At 38.1% G+C, this 15,780-nt stretch overlaps 1 protein-coding gene across 2 annotated transcripts in view; it reads right to left on the bottom strand.

Moving 5' to 3' along the window:
* Window positions 1-4,369: 4,369 nt before the first annotated feature.
* The window catches only part of CPEB3 (cytoplasmic polyadenylation element binding protein 3), a 164,794-nt gene continuing 153,383 nt past the window's right edge, over window positions 4,370-15,780 (bottom strand). For both annotated transcript variants that reach the window (XM_089690293.1, XM_089690292.1), the window contains 3 exons: window positions 14,774-14,888; window positions 13,024-13,205; window positions 4,370-8,132 (listed from right to left, as the gene is read on the bottom strand). In XM_089690293.1, the coding sequence (XP_089546419.1) occupies window positions 7,905-8,132; window positions 13,024-13,205; window positions 14,774-14,888 (525 nt within the window). In that variant the 3' untranslated portion in view covers window positions 4,370-7,904. The remainder of the gene's footprint in view (window positions 8,133-13,023; window positions 13,206-14,773; window positions 14,889-15,780) is intronic.

Genomic DNA, 15,780 nt, shown 5'->3' on the forward strand with positions numbered 1-15,780 from the left:
AAAAGATCCCATTATCTATACTGCCATTTGTAAATGCTATAACTCTCACGTAAATCAATTAATTTACACGCATTTGGATCCTTTTTTTTTTTTTAGCAAAGACATGTCACAGAATTTATTTTGGCCTAAATTTATGACAAAATTTGATTTTTTTAAAAAATTTTTACTGGACATGTTTAATAGCAAAAAGTCTAAAATATTGTTTTTCTTCTCAAAATTGTCAGTCTTTTTGGTTATAGCACAAAAAATAAAGTGCACAGGCAATAAAATACCACCGAAAGAAAGCTCAATTTGTGGGGACAAAAGGACGTAAATTTAATTTGAATGCAGCATTGCATGACCGCGCAATTGTCAGTTAAAGTAACGCAGTGCTGTAACACAAAAAATGGCCATGAAGGGAGGTAAATCCTCAGGAGGGCAAGTGGTTAAATTGCATTTATGTCAGGTTTTAGATACAAAATGGTTTATGTAAAGAAAATTAGCAATTTTATTTATCAGTACCCCCATGAACTTCAGAATTCTAAAGTCCATATTTTCCCATACTTAAAGTGATTCTAAAGGCTTATTTTTTTTTTATTTTAAATAACAAACATGTTCTATTTACCTGCTCTGTGCAATGGTTTTACACAGAGTAGCCTGGATCCTCCTCTTCTTGGGTCCCTGCCTGCACTCCTGGCACCTCCCTACTGTCGGGTGCTGTCACAGCAAGCAGATTGCTATGGGGGCAGGAACCCAAGCATGCATACTGCCCAGCTGCTGCTCCATGTGTCCATTCACACACAGAGCCGCAGCTCGGCCCCACCCCCTCTTCTCATTGGGTCACTGGCTGTGATTGACAGCCGTGGGAGCCAACTGCTCCCACTCCTGTCTCAGCCAATGAGGAGAGTGAGTCCCGGGATAGCCGAAACTCCAGTGCACATCGCTCAGGTGAGTATTAGGGAAGCTGGTGCACAGAGAAGGTTTTTTTTACCTTCATGCATATAGAATGCATGAAGGTAAAAAAAACCTTCAGCCTTTACAACCAAGTGCTCAAACTAGACCTGAACTAAAATAATGAGCTCCAACCTATCAAAAAATGTTTATATGGACAAACATTGGGTAAAAAGGATGTTTTAAACATTATTTACCTAAAACACCAAACATGGATGTATGGAAAGATGTAGCATTAAAAAGATATTAGCCGTTTCCTTTCATATACACATGACTTCTGTGTATCTATAGGCTCTTCTGGTTAGTTTTAGAAAGAAAAAAAGAAGGGCTACACATGAAAAGATTTTATTTTTCCTGTATACGCACTTTAACCCCTTCACGCCTAAGGGTAAAACAAATTAAATGCCTAAGCACAATTCTGCAACATTGACATGTGTTAGTAAAACCGTACATATCACAACTACTTTGTACATCCATGTGGATTATACCTTGTTTTTTTCAGGACAAATTGGGCTTTCATTTGGTGGTAAATGGTAATGGATAGCTCCTAATTTTTTTTTATTATCAAAGGAAAACTGGCCCAAAATAGCTAAAAAAAAAAAAAAAAAGATTTTTTTTTTTTTTTTACTGTGTGTTTCTTGTTATGATCATAACCTACCTCCATAGAACAACCCAAAATAAATTCTCCAGTTCTTGACGATCGCAGCGATACCATATATGTGTATGTTATTTGTTGTTTGTACCTGTAGTACAGCCCAGAAACAATAGTGCGCATTTTGTTTTTGTTTTTTTAATTTTACCTAAAACACACTGACATTAACGCTAACTGACACCAATTTTATTTCAAATCCTGACCTTTGGGTCAAGGTCAGAGTCAAAGGTCAAGGTCAAACACTAACCCTGGTACTGCACTAGATCAAACCTTGATCTAGGTATTTTTCTTTTTTTTATCTCTCTATGTCAGGAGTTAGAGAGATACAATGTATATCTCCTCTCCATTCATAGAGAGAAAAAACAAGGGGGCCGAGCTGCACGGTGACTGATCACGTGACCCGGAATCAGGAGTCCCGATCGTTCGAACGGGACTCGGGGCTCTCAGTGACACCACGGTCTCTGTTCTGGGAGCACGCTCCCAGCACAAAGACAGGTACGCAAATATGCGGCCCCACGAAAAAAAGCCCAGTTCCGTGAGGCTGCATATTTGTGTGCCATCGGTGTCAAGGGGTTAAGAGACTTTCCTTAACTGCTTGTCTTGGAGATGCAGCAGGAATTGAGATGTTAGAAACCCGGGGCCCCATACAGCCAAGGTGACAGGGCCCCCCTCCAAAAAACAGAAACAAAGAAACAGTTTACTATGCTTCATTTATGAATGAACACAGTGAGCGATCAGTACAGATCACTCATTGTGTTCATTCAGGAAAGGGGCTGGTACATGTGACATTTTCAGGACCCTTCTCCACCATGAAGGTTCCTATTGTGTAGTTGCAGCTGCTGGTGAGAAGGAGAGGAGGGAAGCCAGCAGCACTGTGGGGGCACACAAGGGTGTCTGGGCAAAAGGAGAAAATGTATGGTGCACATGAAGTGTCATGGGTGCGGCGGGGGGGGGGGGGCAGTTATTGGGACCGATCCCCTGTATGGCTCTCTCTGCAGCAGCTAAAAGCTAGCAGGAGGGAGAGGAGAAGAAGCCAGCTTTCAGCTGCTGCACAGCGAGCCATACAGGGGATCAGTTCCAGTAATTGCCACCCCGCCTATCACCCTCCGTACCCAAATCTGATTCACTTACTGTCTGGGCCCCCCTGTCTGCCTGGGCCTAGTACAGAAGGCCTTGTGGTACTCCCTTAACCATGGCCCTGGGCACCAGAACAAAAAAACATTCACATCAGAGGATTTTCCAACTTGCCATTCTGTCAACCATAACATTCTGGGTTTCCCATCACTTTGTGTCCCAGTTACAAGGGACGCCAAAAGAAACAGAAAAAAGGTCAATTTTCTGAGCAGCGACCCCGTTACAGAAAATATATTGCTATAGGGCGGCCGTTCTGTGCAAAATCACGTATATGTCCATGGTTTTGCACTTCCTGGTGTAGGGGGTGTGCCGCTTCTGTTGTGACTAGTGACAGCAGAAGCTGATCAACAGGTGCCAGCCAATGGATGAGAGCCGGCACCCGTTGATCGAGGAGAGTGACAGGACACAACTCTGCCTATGTAAACAAGGTGTACTGTCAACGGCGATCTGCTAGATTTTCTTCTGCTTCTTTCCTAGTAAAATCACCACACTGTGTACACAAAACACTTGTTAAGCACACAGTTAACCTTTTGATTGCCCTAGATGTTTAACCCCTTCTCAGCCAGTGTCATTAATACAGTGACTGTGTATATTTTTAGCACTGATCACTGTATTGGTGTCACTGGTTCCCACAAAGTGTCAATGTCACACTTTCAGCTGCAATATTGCAATCCTACTAGAGGTCGCTGATCGCCGCCATTACTAGTATTAAAAAAAAAAGAATAATTTCAGTACAAATACACCATAGTTTGTATAGTTTTTGTGAAAACCAATATATGATTGGTATTTTTTTTTTTTTTACCAAAAAAATGTACACATTGGCCTAAATTTATAAAGAAATTAGATTTTTTTTATTGGATATGTTTTATACCAAAAAGTAAATATTGTATTTTTTTTCAAAATTGTTAGTCTTTATTTATAGCACAAAAAAAAACAAAAAACCAAGGTGTGATCAAATACCACCAAAACAAAGCTACGTGTGTGTAAGTGTGTGTGTATGTGTGGAGGGGGGGATGACAAATTTGCTTTATGTACAGAGTTGCATTACCGTACAATTGTCAGTTAAAGTAACACAGCACCTTATAGCAAAAACTGACCCGGTCATGAAGGAGTGGTAAATCTCCTGGAAGGCAAGTGGATAATAAAACCCCAAAGGCATTGGATGTGCTAACAATCATATAAAGAACCTTTGAATAAGAACCATTCGTCCATCCTGGCCTGTAGAAGACGTCCCTCTAGATTGGGGTGCTCATCTTTTGCACCATTTTGTTTTCCATTGCAATGCCTTACGCCATAACGTCTTATGTAAGTGAGCCACCCCTGCCTTGCAACACTTTTTGTCTATCAGTTAAAATCGGACATTGGTTCTAACTTTACCCAGCTCTACAAAGAAAAAAAAAATAATAATAATCATAGGTAAGAATAAAACTTAACCAAAAACTATCATGAAAAATTATATATATATATATATATATATATTTATTAGTCTCCTTTCGAGTTTGTCTCAAGAAGTTCATTGCATGTCATCACAGCATCCTGAAACTTTGGGGCAAATGTGGGGAAATCTTAAAAAAAGAAAAAAAAAAAATACAACACGCCCACCATATTACTCCAAGATATAGAAGGGAAATTAAATGCTGCTAAACAGTACAATGTGTTTCTGCTTCACTCATTTTTTTATTGCCCAATTGTTCATTACATTATTTAAATCACTTTACATAACCAACCATTTTCATCACTGCCACACCATTGTAAACCACATCAGCATGTTAATACATAAAGCTTTGCTTTTCAAAAAATTAGACACTTTAGTAACAATATTACAAAGGTTTCTTTAGCGTCAAAAATAACTGAAATGAAAAAAATAAACTTTTTAAACAATTAGCATAATAAAATTAATTTATTCCAAGTAAAAATACAAAATAATATTAATGACATTGACCAGATCTGAAAGTACCTCCGAGGAACAACAGTTATTTATGGTTGAGAAAGCACTCTAGGGAGAATATAAAATAAAAATGAAAAATATGTAAATATGTTTTCATTTTTTTTTCTTAGCAAAAAATCTTTCTAAAAATAACAATGAAAATCTTGTCTCAGTACAAAGGCTACATTACTATTGAAAAAATACCAGCATGAAGAAAAAGGTACATATCTGACAGTAGAAAAATGATCTTACGGAACCCACAATGTTTGCAATGAAAATAAATCTGCAATAAGATTTATGCATTTTTTTTCTTTTTTTCTTTTTTTATATAAACAGTACAAACAGTATTGCACGTAACAACAAATAATCAAGATTAAGTCTGCCTTCAAAATATTGACTAATTCAAGTCTAACACCAAGGAAAGGCAACCAACTGAACTGATACATCCAACATTTTTAGTTAAGTTGCAATTGAAAATGCATTTTAAAAAATATTATTTGCGAAAAGGACCCTGCTAAACCACTTAGTTGTAAGAGGGTCAGGCAAAGAAAAAACTGCGGATTCCTCTTACAGCAAATAGGTTAACATGAATTAACAGAATTTGGGGCTCACAGGTTTACAAATTGGGAAAAACAAAAAGTAAAGACCACCATAATTTAACAAACTAAAAAATAAGTTTTCTAAAAAAGACAAATAGAAGAATTCTTTCACAATTCTGGTCAGTCATGCATAATCAACACTTGATTATTAACATACAAATAATTTTTTTTAATTTACCAGTCCTTGCTTTGAGCACCAACTATAACATGGTTATTATATATAATTTTGTGGGTCTCTGCTATTTTTTTCCTTGACTAATGATCTCAAGGCTTTATTCTCACAATTAGGTAGATTTTTGTCTCATTAAATTGTCATATAAACTTACAAAGCTCTAATTTTTTTTTTTCAAATTATCTTAACATAAAAAAGCAAATAAAGCATGGAAACAACAAAAAAATAGCAATATTAAATCATCTTTGAAAAAATTAAATTAATATATATTTCTGAATAAACTTACTTAGAAAATATTTTTTTCCTATATTCAAAATTTGAGGTATTGCAAAAGATTATGTCAAAAAAAAAAATCTATTAAAACAAACAAAAAAAAAAAAAAAAAAAACAAACAACAGAAGTGGACTGTGAAAAATTGCCCAGGTAAAAATAGTAGTGCATAACGAAACATTTTTTACAGATGACAGATTTTGTTTTTTTTGTTTTTTTTTTTTTAACAAAAGTTATAGCTTCAAATAGCTCCAAAAGGATATGCAATGCAGAGGGCACATAAAGATGTAGCTCCCACATTTTTCAGCTTGAATATAACATTCAAAAGCAAAAAATAAAGATAAAATATAAAAAAATAATTACTTTATGTCTTACATTTGCAACTTAACATACAAATATATGAGAAAAATATATACTTTTTGTGCCCACAAAGAATGAAATTGCAGTAAATCCTTCAGGGAACAAAAGAAATTATTATGCTCTCTGTGCACAGACATGCCATCTTTTGCAGGTAAACTACCTGTGATTAATCTATTAAATGGGGAAGTTCCTTTCTTAAAGGGAGTCAGAGTACTTTCAAGACTTGTACACCAATAAATATTATCTGCAAACAGCCTTGTGCTAAAAAATGCCCACTGTTAGCAGGACTAAATCTTCAAGCTTCACAGGATAAACATAGGATAAAAGTTTAGTTTGTCTTAAAAACTAAACCTTACCCTGATACATTTTCAAGGCAGACATTAATTTAGCATTTTTGTGCCTTGCATGTCCAACAGATAATATATTCAATCATTTTGGTAGTGTCTGAGAACAATAGATTACGGAATAATTAGTGTGCCGAGCTTGGGCTAAAATAACTACAAAAATACTCTACAGAAAATATAATAAAAAAATAAAAACAAAAAACACAAAAATAGGGAATTGTAACTAACAAAGAGCTCATGTTTTTGTTTAACTATCAACTAACAAGCTGTCAGATAAACACAGAGGCCTTAAGTTACATCTGATCACAGTACAGGACATAATCACTTTACTACATAAAATAAATTGCACAATATAACAGAGCACCGCATCTTTAATTATTTTTTTTTTCTACTATACTTTTTTCGTTTACTTAATTTCCTACATTTATTTTACTTACTGGTTGTAAAAAAAAAAAAAAATCTGTAATGAACTAACCGTATTCTTTTAGATGCATTACAGATAATCAGACATGCCTTCCTCCAGTCATATTTTATATTATTATTTAGCATTGTTAGTCTATATAGACATTTTATTTGTGCATTGTGGTCAAGTTGAATATGATGTGGTTTATTATTGCATGCAACTATCAGATTATCAAACATGCAGTAGGAAAAGAAAAAAAAAAATTAAGGACGACCTTCCTCGGAAGTTTCTAACTCAATTTACCAGCAGCTCTTTTTTAACTTCATTTTGTATTTTTAAGTCACAGAAACCCTAGCCTGAATAGAGTATTCTGGAATTACCAAACACCATTTTTGTTTAAATAGCAGCAAAAGCTATTGCAGCATACATGTACATAACACTAAAAAGGTCTACATCTGTCAAACATAACCTGCTCAATAATAAAAAAATAAAATAAAAAATAAAACACAGCAAAATAAGATAAAAAATAAAATATACATATAAAAAATCTGATTCACTTTATAAGATATACTTTTTTTTTTTTTTTAACTTAGGTTACAAAATACATGGTTCTTAAATACCCATACAAGCTGGAGATGTTGTAGGTTTATAAAGCAGTGATGACATTCACTATACTTCACTGCATGAATGAGATAAGACTGATGGATTGCTAAGGTTTTTGCTACATTATCCACTTATGAGGCCTTTGGTAAGTCATCTTCTATGGGGTGAGAGTAAGATACATTGTGAACCAGATATTTAAGTGCATGCTCCAGTTGAGAATTTCTTCACCACACCCACAACAACATGGCAGAGAGAGGAACTTGCACCAGCCTAATGAGATGTCTCTACTTACAACACTCCTGTGACGTAAAGTTAAGGTATCAAGCAGATGTTTTCAATTATATATAGGTAGAAATCAAAGTGCAAAATTCAGGACAGTTACACTCAGTAAGGTGGCTGTAACTAATATTTATAATACAAAAGAACATAAAGACCAAATTCTTCTGTAGATCTTGAGGAGCCTAGATGATGCACATCTCCCAGACCTTTGGTGAGTGATGGGTGCAGTGTTCAGCTCCAACGGAAAGGGACATGGCGAGGTCGATCACCTCCTTCTTTCACCAGTGGTTTGTGGAACTCCCTGCCAGCACGGGAATGGATGCTAGCCCAGCAGTATTCACAATAATACTGCAGGCAGGTCACATTGGCACAGAAAAAGGGGGCAAATTTCCCACCACAGCGCGTGCCTTGGCATTCGTCACACATCTGATCATCTAGCACATATGGCTTCACTTCCACCTAGGTAAAAAAAAAAAAAAAAAAGGCAAAAAATTTCACAACTTTTTGTTTTTCATCAAAAAAAAAAAAAAAAAAACACTAGAAATCACATAGACCTAGAACAGAGTGACATTTACATTTGTGTCATTTTCTGCAAACCGGCAATAAAAAAAAAAAAAAAAAAAAAAAGTTACACCCATACTTACAGTATCCAAAAGGTACTGTTCCCCACAGCTCCCATTATATTTGATACTGTGAATGAAAAACCCACAAGTCCCATCTGCCACTAGAGACGGACTGTAGTTCTCAATGGAGTAGTGACATCATGGCACTTGTAGTGCATTGAAATTTCCTCCAGCTCTGTAAGTGAAGGTTTGTACAAAGGAGCAGAGCTGAAGAGTCTCCAGAAGCCCGAGCAATGCACCACTGCAGTCTCCAATGCAAAATAAATGCACATTTTTTGAAATATGGATAAAAGGTATTTTTTGCAAATGGTGGAAATCTCCTTTAAGCTACTATAGACCCATGCACTGTCATGAAGATGTTTGAGGAGTGTTTATAAACGGGGAAAAAAAAAAAAATGAGAATTTTTACTTACCTGTAAAATTCCTTATCTTGAAGTACAGGACTGGTATCCATGGGTATTAGAATGCTACCTTCGGGTGATTGGACACTGGCAAAATCTTTTGCTAGGGATGTCCCCAAAGAATACTCCTAAAACCGCCACCCACTGTGTGAAGCTACAGGTAAGAAATTTACAAGTCAAAATTCCTATTACCTTAATCATACCCAAACAAAATACTCAGTAACAAGTTAAGGCAGCTTGCCTTCGGGTACAGGGCCTGAAAATTAGTGGTTTGAGAAACCAGGCAATGGTGAAGCAGGGTGTTCTTTACAAGGTTCCACAGACAGGACAAATACAGACTCTTGTGAAGAGTGGTTGCAGCTTTCAGGTAGACTCTGAGGGCCCTGACCACACCTAGGCATTGAATGGCAATTTCCTTGTCATTTTTTGGGGCAGGACAGAGAGAAAGAAGGATAACACTCTCATTGAGGTGGAAAGAGAAGACAGCCTTTGGTAAAAAAAAAAAAAAAAAAAAAAAAGATTCTGGTCTCTAAAACCACCTTGTCCAACACAAGAAAATACTCTTTACAAGAAAGAACCAAGCGTGTCTATAAGGATTATGTAATAACCGAGGTGTAGCTTGTCCTCCTAAGAATTCGCACTCCATAAGGGCGGGCAGATGCACCTAAGGGCTCTAGGCAAAAGTGTGCGACCAGAGGTGTGATGTAAAACCTTGTCATCCACCTGAGTTTTGAGTGGTCTTAAAAGTGAATACATTCCAAACATAGCCCAGTTTAAAGCAAAGGTCAGGAATACAGGGTGACACAATGCTGGACTGCACATAAAGTCCAGGCTTTGCCCTTTGGTGGTCACACCCTTGACTGGGTCCTCAGGAATTGGATTTCATAGCATGGATCAAGGCTCTTGACCTGTATAGCACCCTGCTGCTAACTCCAAGTACTGCATCAAGTGCCATGCCAAATTCCCTTGCAGGATCCAGTGCCCGAAGAAAGGTTTCACTGAGGTTGTACCGCTCTGGATACACTGCTTACATGCTGGCATTAGAAGACAGTGAAGATTTGACACTGAAATGGATGGTAAAATAATAAAAAAAAAAAAAACTCGTTACATTAAAGGGGATTTTTCTCTGTGAAATGTGAAAAGGGCCATCACAGCTTCAGGCACCAGCACAAAACTCATTGAATGGGGTAAGGTTATAGGGGAGGTACCCAGGGGGTGTGTCCTCTAAAGCTTTGCCAGTGTCCAATCACCTGAAGGTACATGCTTATCACCCAATATAAATGAATATTCTGCCTGTGTCCTGTACTGTATGATCAAAATAAGTTGTTTTGCTTTACTAAGCTCCGAGTGCGCCCAGCTTGAAGTGAATATTGTTTTCACTTTAAAAAGCATAATTCACCTTCGCCAAAAAAAACAAACAAAAAAAAAAAAACTGCCTATGCAAGGGCTACGTAGATTAAAAAAAACTGTGTAATTTGGACCAAAGTTCCAAAAGGAGTGAGTTCTCAAACTCAAAGCTTCTGCATCAGGGGAAAGAAAGTGCACATGACGAGGGTTTAAAAACAGAGAAAGATCGTTCCTGTAAATGGCCTACATCTATAACAAGGGCAATATTCAACCTTGCTCAAAGCTGCATCATTTTAATGAACAGGCACCCCATACCTGCATAGACAGACTTTTGGTATTGGTAAACTATGCCTGTAAAGTGAACATGACCTGGCCTAAAAGGTTTGCAAGAAACCCTTAGCGCCAAAGTGCAGGCACTTTGTGGTGACCACAGGTATGGCTGTTTGTTTGCAAATAAATCCTAGTGATGCCAAGCATCCTAGAACCAGGCTGTGCACAGGGTCTTCACTCTATCCAAGTTCAGATTAGATCCAGTCATTCAATTGTCACAACTTAAAGAAGAACTGAAGTCTTGCTTATGGCAGACTGAGCAGGTGGGGTATTATCGCAGAAGAAACACGCAATGTCTCTTCGGCAATAAATATGCACCTACCTGCTTACCCACAGCGATCACCAGCATGCAAACTGAGATGCATACACGCAGTTCAGCTTACAGTGCCAGGACTACCCTGTGTGCCAGGATAAGTGGCTCTTGTGCTGGCCAATGAAGATGGCTGAAGACTGGCACATAGAAGATGCCAGGAAGGAAAAAGAAAGTAGGGATCTCTTTAGCTTTGCTTTTAGTGGGCAGTAGAGTCTTCAGCATTTGACAGTTGAATCACAGAGGTGGGGTGGTCTTAATGCAGGGCTGTGGGTTTAATCTGGTCTTGGGCAGAAAAAGAATACCCTATAGAATACCAGGACCTAGGATCCACAGAAAAAAGAATTACACTGAAAAATAAGAGCATGCACATGCAGGACAGACCAAGTGGACATGCCCTTAAAACATGTAACCCTGCTAACATATTTATGAATTCATGTCTCATTGATCATTTTAAGGTTTGCTTTTAAGGTTTGCTATGGGAGTACTTCTTTGAGGCAGATATAAAAAGTAAATGAATGAAATGCATTTTTGCAAGACCTATTTAAAATAACATCCAATAATAAATTATGCTAGTGCATTTGAATTTCTTTTACTATTGTTTTCCCAATTGTAAGCTGCAATGCATTGAAGTATTGTGGAAAACCCATGAATGAACTTTGGTATCCATATTAAGGTCTACTTGCAAGTAGAAAATGACTAAACATGAACAGTATGTTCTGTTTTCATAAAAAAAAAGGGAAATGATCTGTGCCCAATCTCACAAAGATCTTCCAACAAAATAAGTATTAAAGCCAAGTACACACAGGCTGAATGTAGCATCCATGGTTCAATAGAAACCAGATGACTTCCCGCTTGTGTGTACAGCAGCTGGTTCCGCCGGCTTCTGTCGAAGGGGCATGACTGAAAAAGGTGTGCCAATCAGCTCCCGATGAGCGCTCTTTGCCAATGTCTGAGAGCGCTGACCAGAGTGTTCTGACGGGGGACTCTAAATGGTTAGGTCATATTGCATTGAAGTTTGATTTGTACAATTAATGCATGCAAGTAGTGCTTTTTTTTTTTTAAATTATATTGTGATTACGCTGCACTTTTTCAAGGCATGTCAGTTCTGGCTGCAATCAGTTTGCTCTCCCCCCCCTCTTTTTGTGTTAATCGTTGCATTATCACTGGGTAGCCTGGAGACAATACTTTATTTGTTCTGGATCAGTGACTATAAAATATTGAACTTGCGGATCAGCATAAAAGCCGGACAACAATAGCTTCTCTTTACAGGATTTCCTTTGCACAGAACACACTTATGGAAACCTAGGCACACATCAAAACCTCTAAATTAGTGTGTGCCCATAATGCAATGCAACATGCAAAAACATTTAATCAGTATATTGGGGAATGTAAAAAGTACTGCATATTGAGTGATACAATTAACCTCTTCTAGCCGACGTGGCGCATATAAGCAGCCTCTTGGCAGGTGGGCTTTAGAGCTGAGAGTTATGTCTGAGCCCCAAAATAAACAACTCTCTGTGCTGAGAGCGAGTGCCCTGTGCGTTCACAACACAGACACCACTAGGGACCGAAAAGCTCCTGATGCATACTAGCGATCATGACCTCTCTCATCAGGTGACCATGACAACCAATCACAGAAGTCATTGACACAAATGCCCACCTCCCAGCATTTAAAAGTTCTTAAGGGGCCAGGAGGCAGTGGTGGGAAGGGGTTAAAGTAGAACTATGGCCTACCATTACACTTATAATTTTCTCTTAGACCCCCTGCAAGTCCCCCAAATAGCTGCTGAGCCTGCCAGTGATGTCCATCTAATGCAGCTTCTTATGATGGTGTGACAATGATACTGCACCTAATTTACAGCAGAGTTGCCATTGCCATGTAGGCTAAAGATTTGTTTCAGTTGGGAGAAGTAAAAGAAGTTTGTTTACTTTTTGGATGTTTCTACACCACATATTAACTGGATTTGGTACTTGTTTAGACTGTTCGACAGGAGCATTTAGTTGTACGTTACCCACATCCTGCCTCAAAGGACCAATAAACCTACAAAGAAAAGATACTAACAAGAAAATGTGTTACATTAAAGGGACAGCTGGTAGCTCTCTTTTTGGAAATAATGGACAAGGGGATTGCACAACACCACCAATATGACTTCATCCCGCACCAAAATTATAAATACAGATAAGGGACGCTACCATTCTGTAAGAAATCGAGTCTTAGATGACTAGTTACCAGCCAGGTGACATTACAGCTCTTCTGAGAGTTGGCTGGCTAGAGGGTGCTGAACATGTAGGGCTCTCTCCTCTAAGATGTAGCTCTGTGCTGCTTAGCATCTTACCCGTTTGTCAATGTCATTGTGCTGTAGCTGAACAAAACGAGCACTGATTGCGGCAATATAGCTCTGTTGGTTAGAAAACGCCACCCGACCAGCTCCTTTTGGATATTTCAACTCCGGATCTGTATCGATGCCAGCATAGCAGACACCCCCATAGAGACGATCCATGATCATTGCCAGCTCAACTAAAATTACAGCAGAAAGACAATAATACACAACTTAGAGAGACTTCCAAAACTTTCAAATTGCATGTTTTAAAGTTATCCATAATTTAACCCCTAAATTAAACTCAATTTTCCTCTTTAACCATTTCTTTTTCCCAGCTTTTCCTTCCATTCATACACTTTTAATTTACTTTTTTGTTTGGTTACTGTCACTTTTATAGCAGCAACGTCTTACACACAAGGGGTTGATTTACTAAAACTGGAGCATGCAAAATGTAGCTAATCAGCTTCTAACTTTAGCTTGTTCAATTAAGCATTGACAAAAAAAAAATAAACAAAAAAACCCACAACAGAAACTGGATTCTACGCAGAGCTGCACCAGATTTTGCATCTAGCTTTAGAACTCAGCCCCACAGTGTCTTAAAATAAGATAGAGGGGAAGAAAAAAAAAAATACTCAATTGTCAAAACAGAAAGACAGCTTAACAAAACAGATAGTGATCAAAAGAAATATATCTTAGTTGCTGATTGGTTGCTCCTTCCTAGATAAACTTTCTAGATGAGTCCTGTATACAATACACCAAAATATCTAGCAGAAAACTCCTCACATTCTAAAGTCCAATATCTGTTTTGCAAATGTTGCTCAATTTCTAGAAACGGAGATTTAACAACCTCTTTATTGATCCATGTGTGATGGTTCTATGTAATTCAATGAAAAACAAAAAAGAAAGAAAAGAAGCCACCATCTACAATAAACTGGCCGAAGTACAGTCACCCATGATATAAAAAAAAAAAAAAAAAAAAGTTTTTTTTTTCTACCTCCCACAGTCTCCAGAATGCCTAAAGCAGAATAAGACTCAATGACTTAACGGTTTACTAAAGAAAAAGGTTAACGTTAGGCCCATTTCACACTGGTGGACACCGCCAGTGGATCTGCCTGCTCAGTGGGTATCTGTCCAGGCCAATGACAGCCTGGTTTGCTTATGCAGAGCAGACACAACCACTTTCTATGGATCGGTCATCTGTAAATGGATCGCCTGTCATCTGATCCGCTGGACAGAAGGGGAACTGTCTGTTTTTAGTGAATTGGATGCAGGTGGGTGTAAATGGACACGTCTGTTTACATCGGACGCTCCATAGGAGGGCATTGGTGGACCGACTGGGTCTGCTTGAGAACGGACAGGCAGACCCAATCGGTCTGCCTGTTTGAAAGGGGTCTTAAGAAATATTTAAATGTTTTTAGATCAAAACATACCAATGTTGTTTTCAGCAGTGTTTTCGTTTACAATTTGCCTACTACTGCAGGTGCAGTTTGCGACATTCAAGACAAGGTTCTGGTGACAAGTGTCACAGTTTCCAGTGCTTACTTCAGCTTTCAACAGATCTCCCAAGTGGTTGATGTCATCACTAATCACATGAAAAGTATCATGGCAACTGCAGTTCTGAATAGAGGCTAAGATCACACTGTCCTTGGAGGATAGGAGTACTTTGTTCTGTTTCAAGATACTCTACTCCTGAAAATATTTGATGGAATCTAAGCCCCAACTACATTAGACACATCATTAGAGCCAAGAGATACATGGTACTTACCAGCTCGTAAGGGTCGTGGGACACCCCCAACAAATATAGTTTTTCTCGGATCTAAAGGTTGAGACCCATCCATCACAAAGTCACTATCACTCAGATTCCAAGGTCGGATCTGAACCTGCAATGACAGATATTCGCTCAAATAGAAGTGAAATTGCAAGTACCAACACCTGCCTCTATGTTGTATTAGGCAAACTGTGGCACCTGTCAATGCATATCAGAAAAAAAAGAAAAAAAAAAAAGAAGAAGAAGAAGAAGAAGAAGAAGAAGAAGAAGGTGTGTGTGTGAAGCTTGATTTTACCTTGCTGCATGATCATTTGATAGTAAATGGCTTTTGTAAAGGTGGATCATTTTTTGGGGGGAGGGGGTCACATTGCTGTTTGATAATATGGATACACATCAGGTATATATCATCAATGCAGTGGTTACAATATTAACAAGCATACATATGGGATAAATATCTACAACCGGTAATCTTGCTGTGACACTGCTAGATGTAGGGCTTGAGAAATTGTTTTTCTTAACGGTTCTCAATGTATACAAATATGTGTAACAATCATCTTATTCACTCAACAGTTTACACTAAAGACCAGCTGCTGTTTCAAATGTATAGGTAGCTTCACATATAGGCCTCGTTCACACCATACGTGCAGAAAAACTGATGGAAACTGACACGCAGTTTTCACTTGCAGAGACATGAGTTACATATGTGCCTCAATGAGTTTTATACATGTTGCAGATCCCTGCAAAGAAAAATCTGCACGATACCAGTGTTGTGGTGTGAACAGGACACATTGAAATTTGTTTTCGCTCAATTGTTTTCAATGTGCCCTTGAAGACTGTGCAGAAAAACTGATTTCTCTGCGCCATGGTGTGAACGAGCCCTTAGACTTCATGCACACCAGATGTTTTTACCACTGCTGTTAGAGGAACCTAGCAATTTGTTCTGCCACTAAAACACCCCTGCGTGTTAGTCTATGCATCCATGTGCACATAGGCCTTTAGAGGCA

Source organism: Staurois parvus, unplaced genomic scaffold, assembly GCF_062004578.1.
Source record: "Staurois parvus isolate SC_StPar_1 unplaced genomic scaffold, SC_StPar_1.0 ptg000525l, whole genome shotgun sequence".
NCBI lineage: Eukaryota > Metazoa > Chordata > Amphibia > Anura > Ranidae > Staurois > Staurois parvus.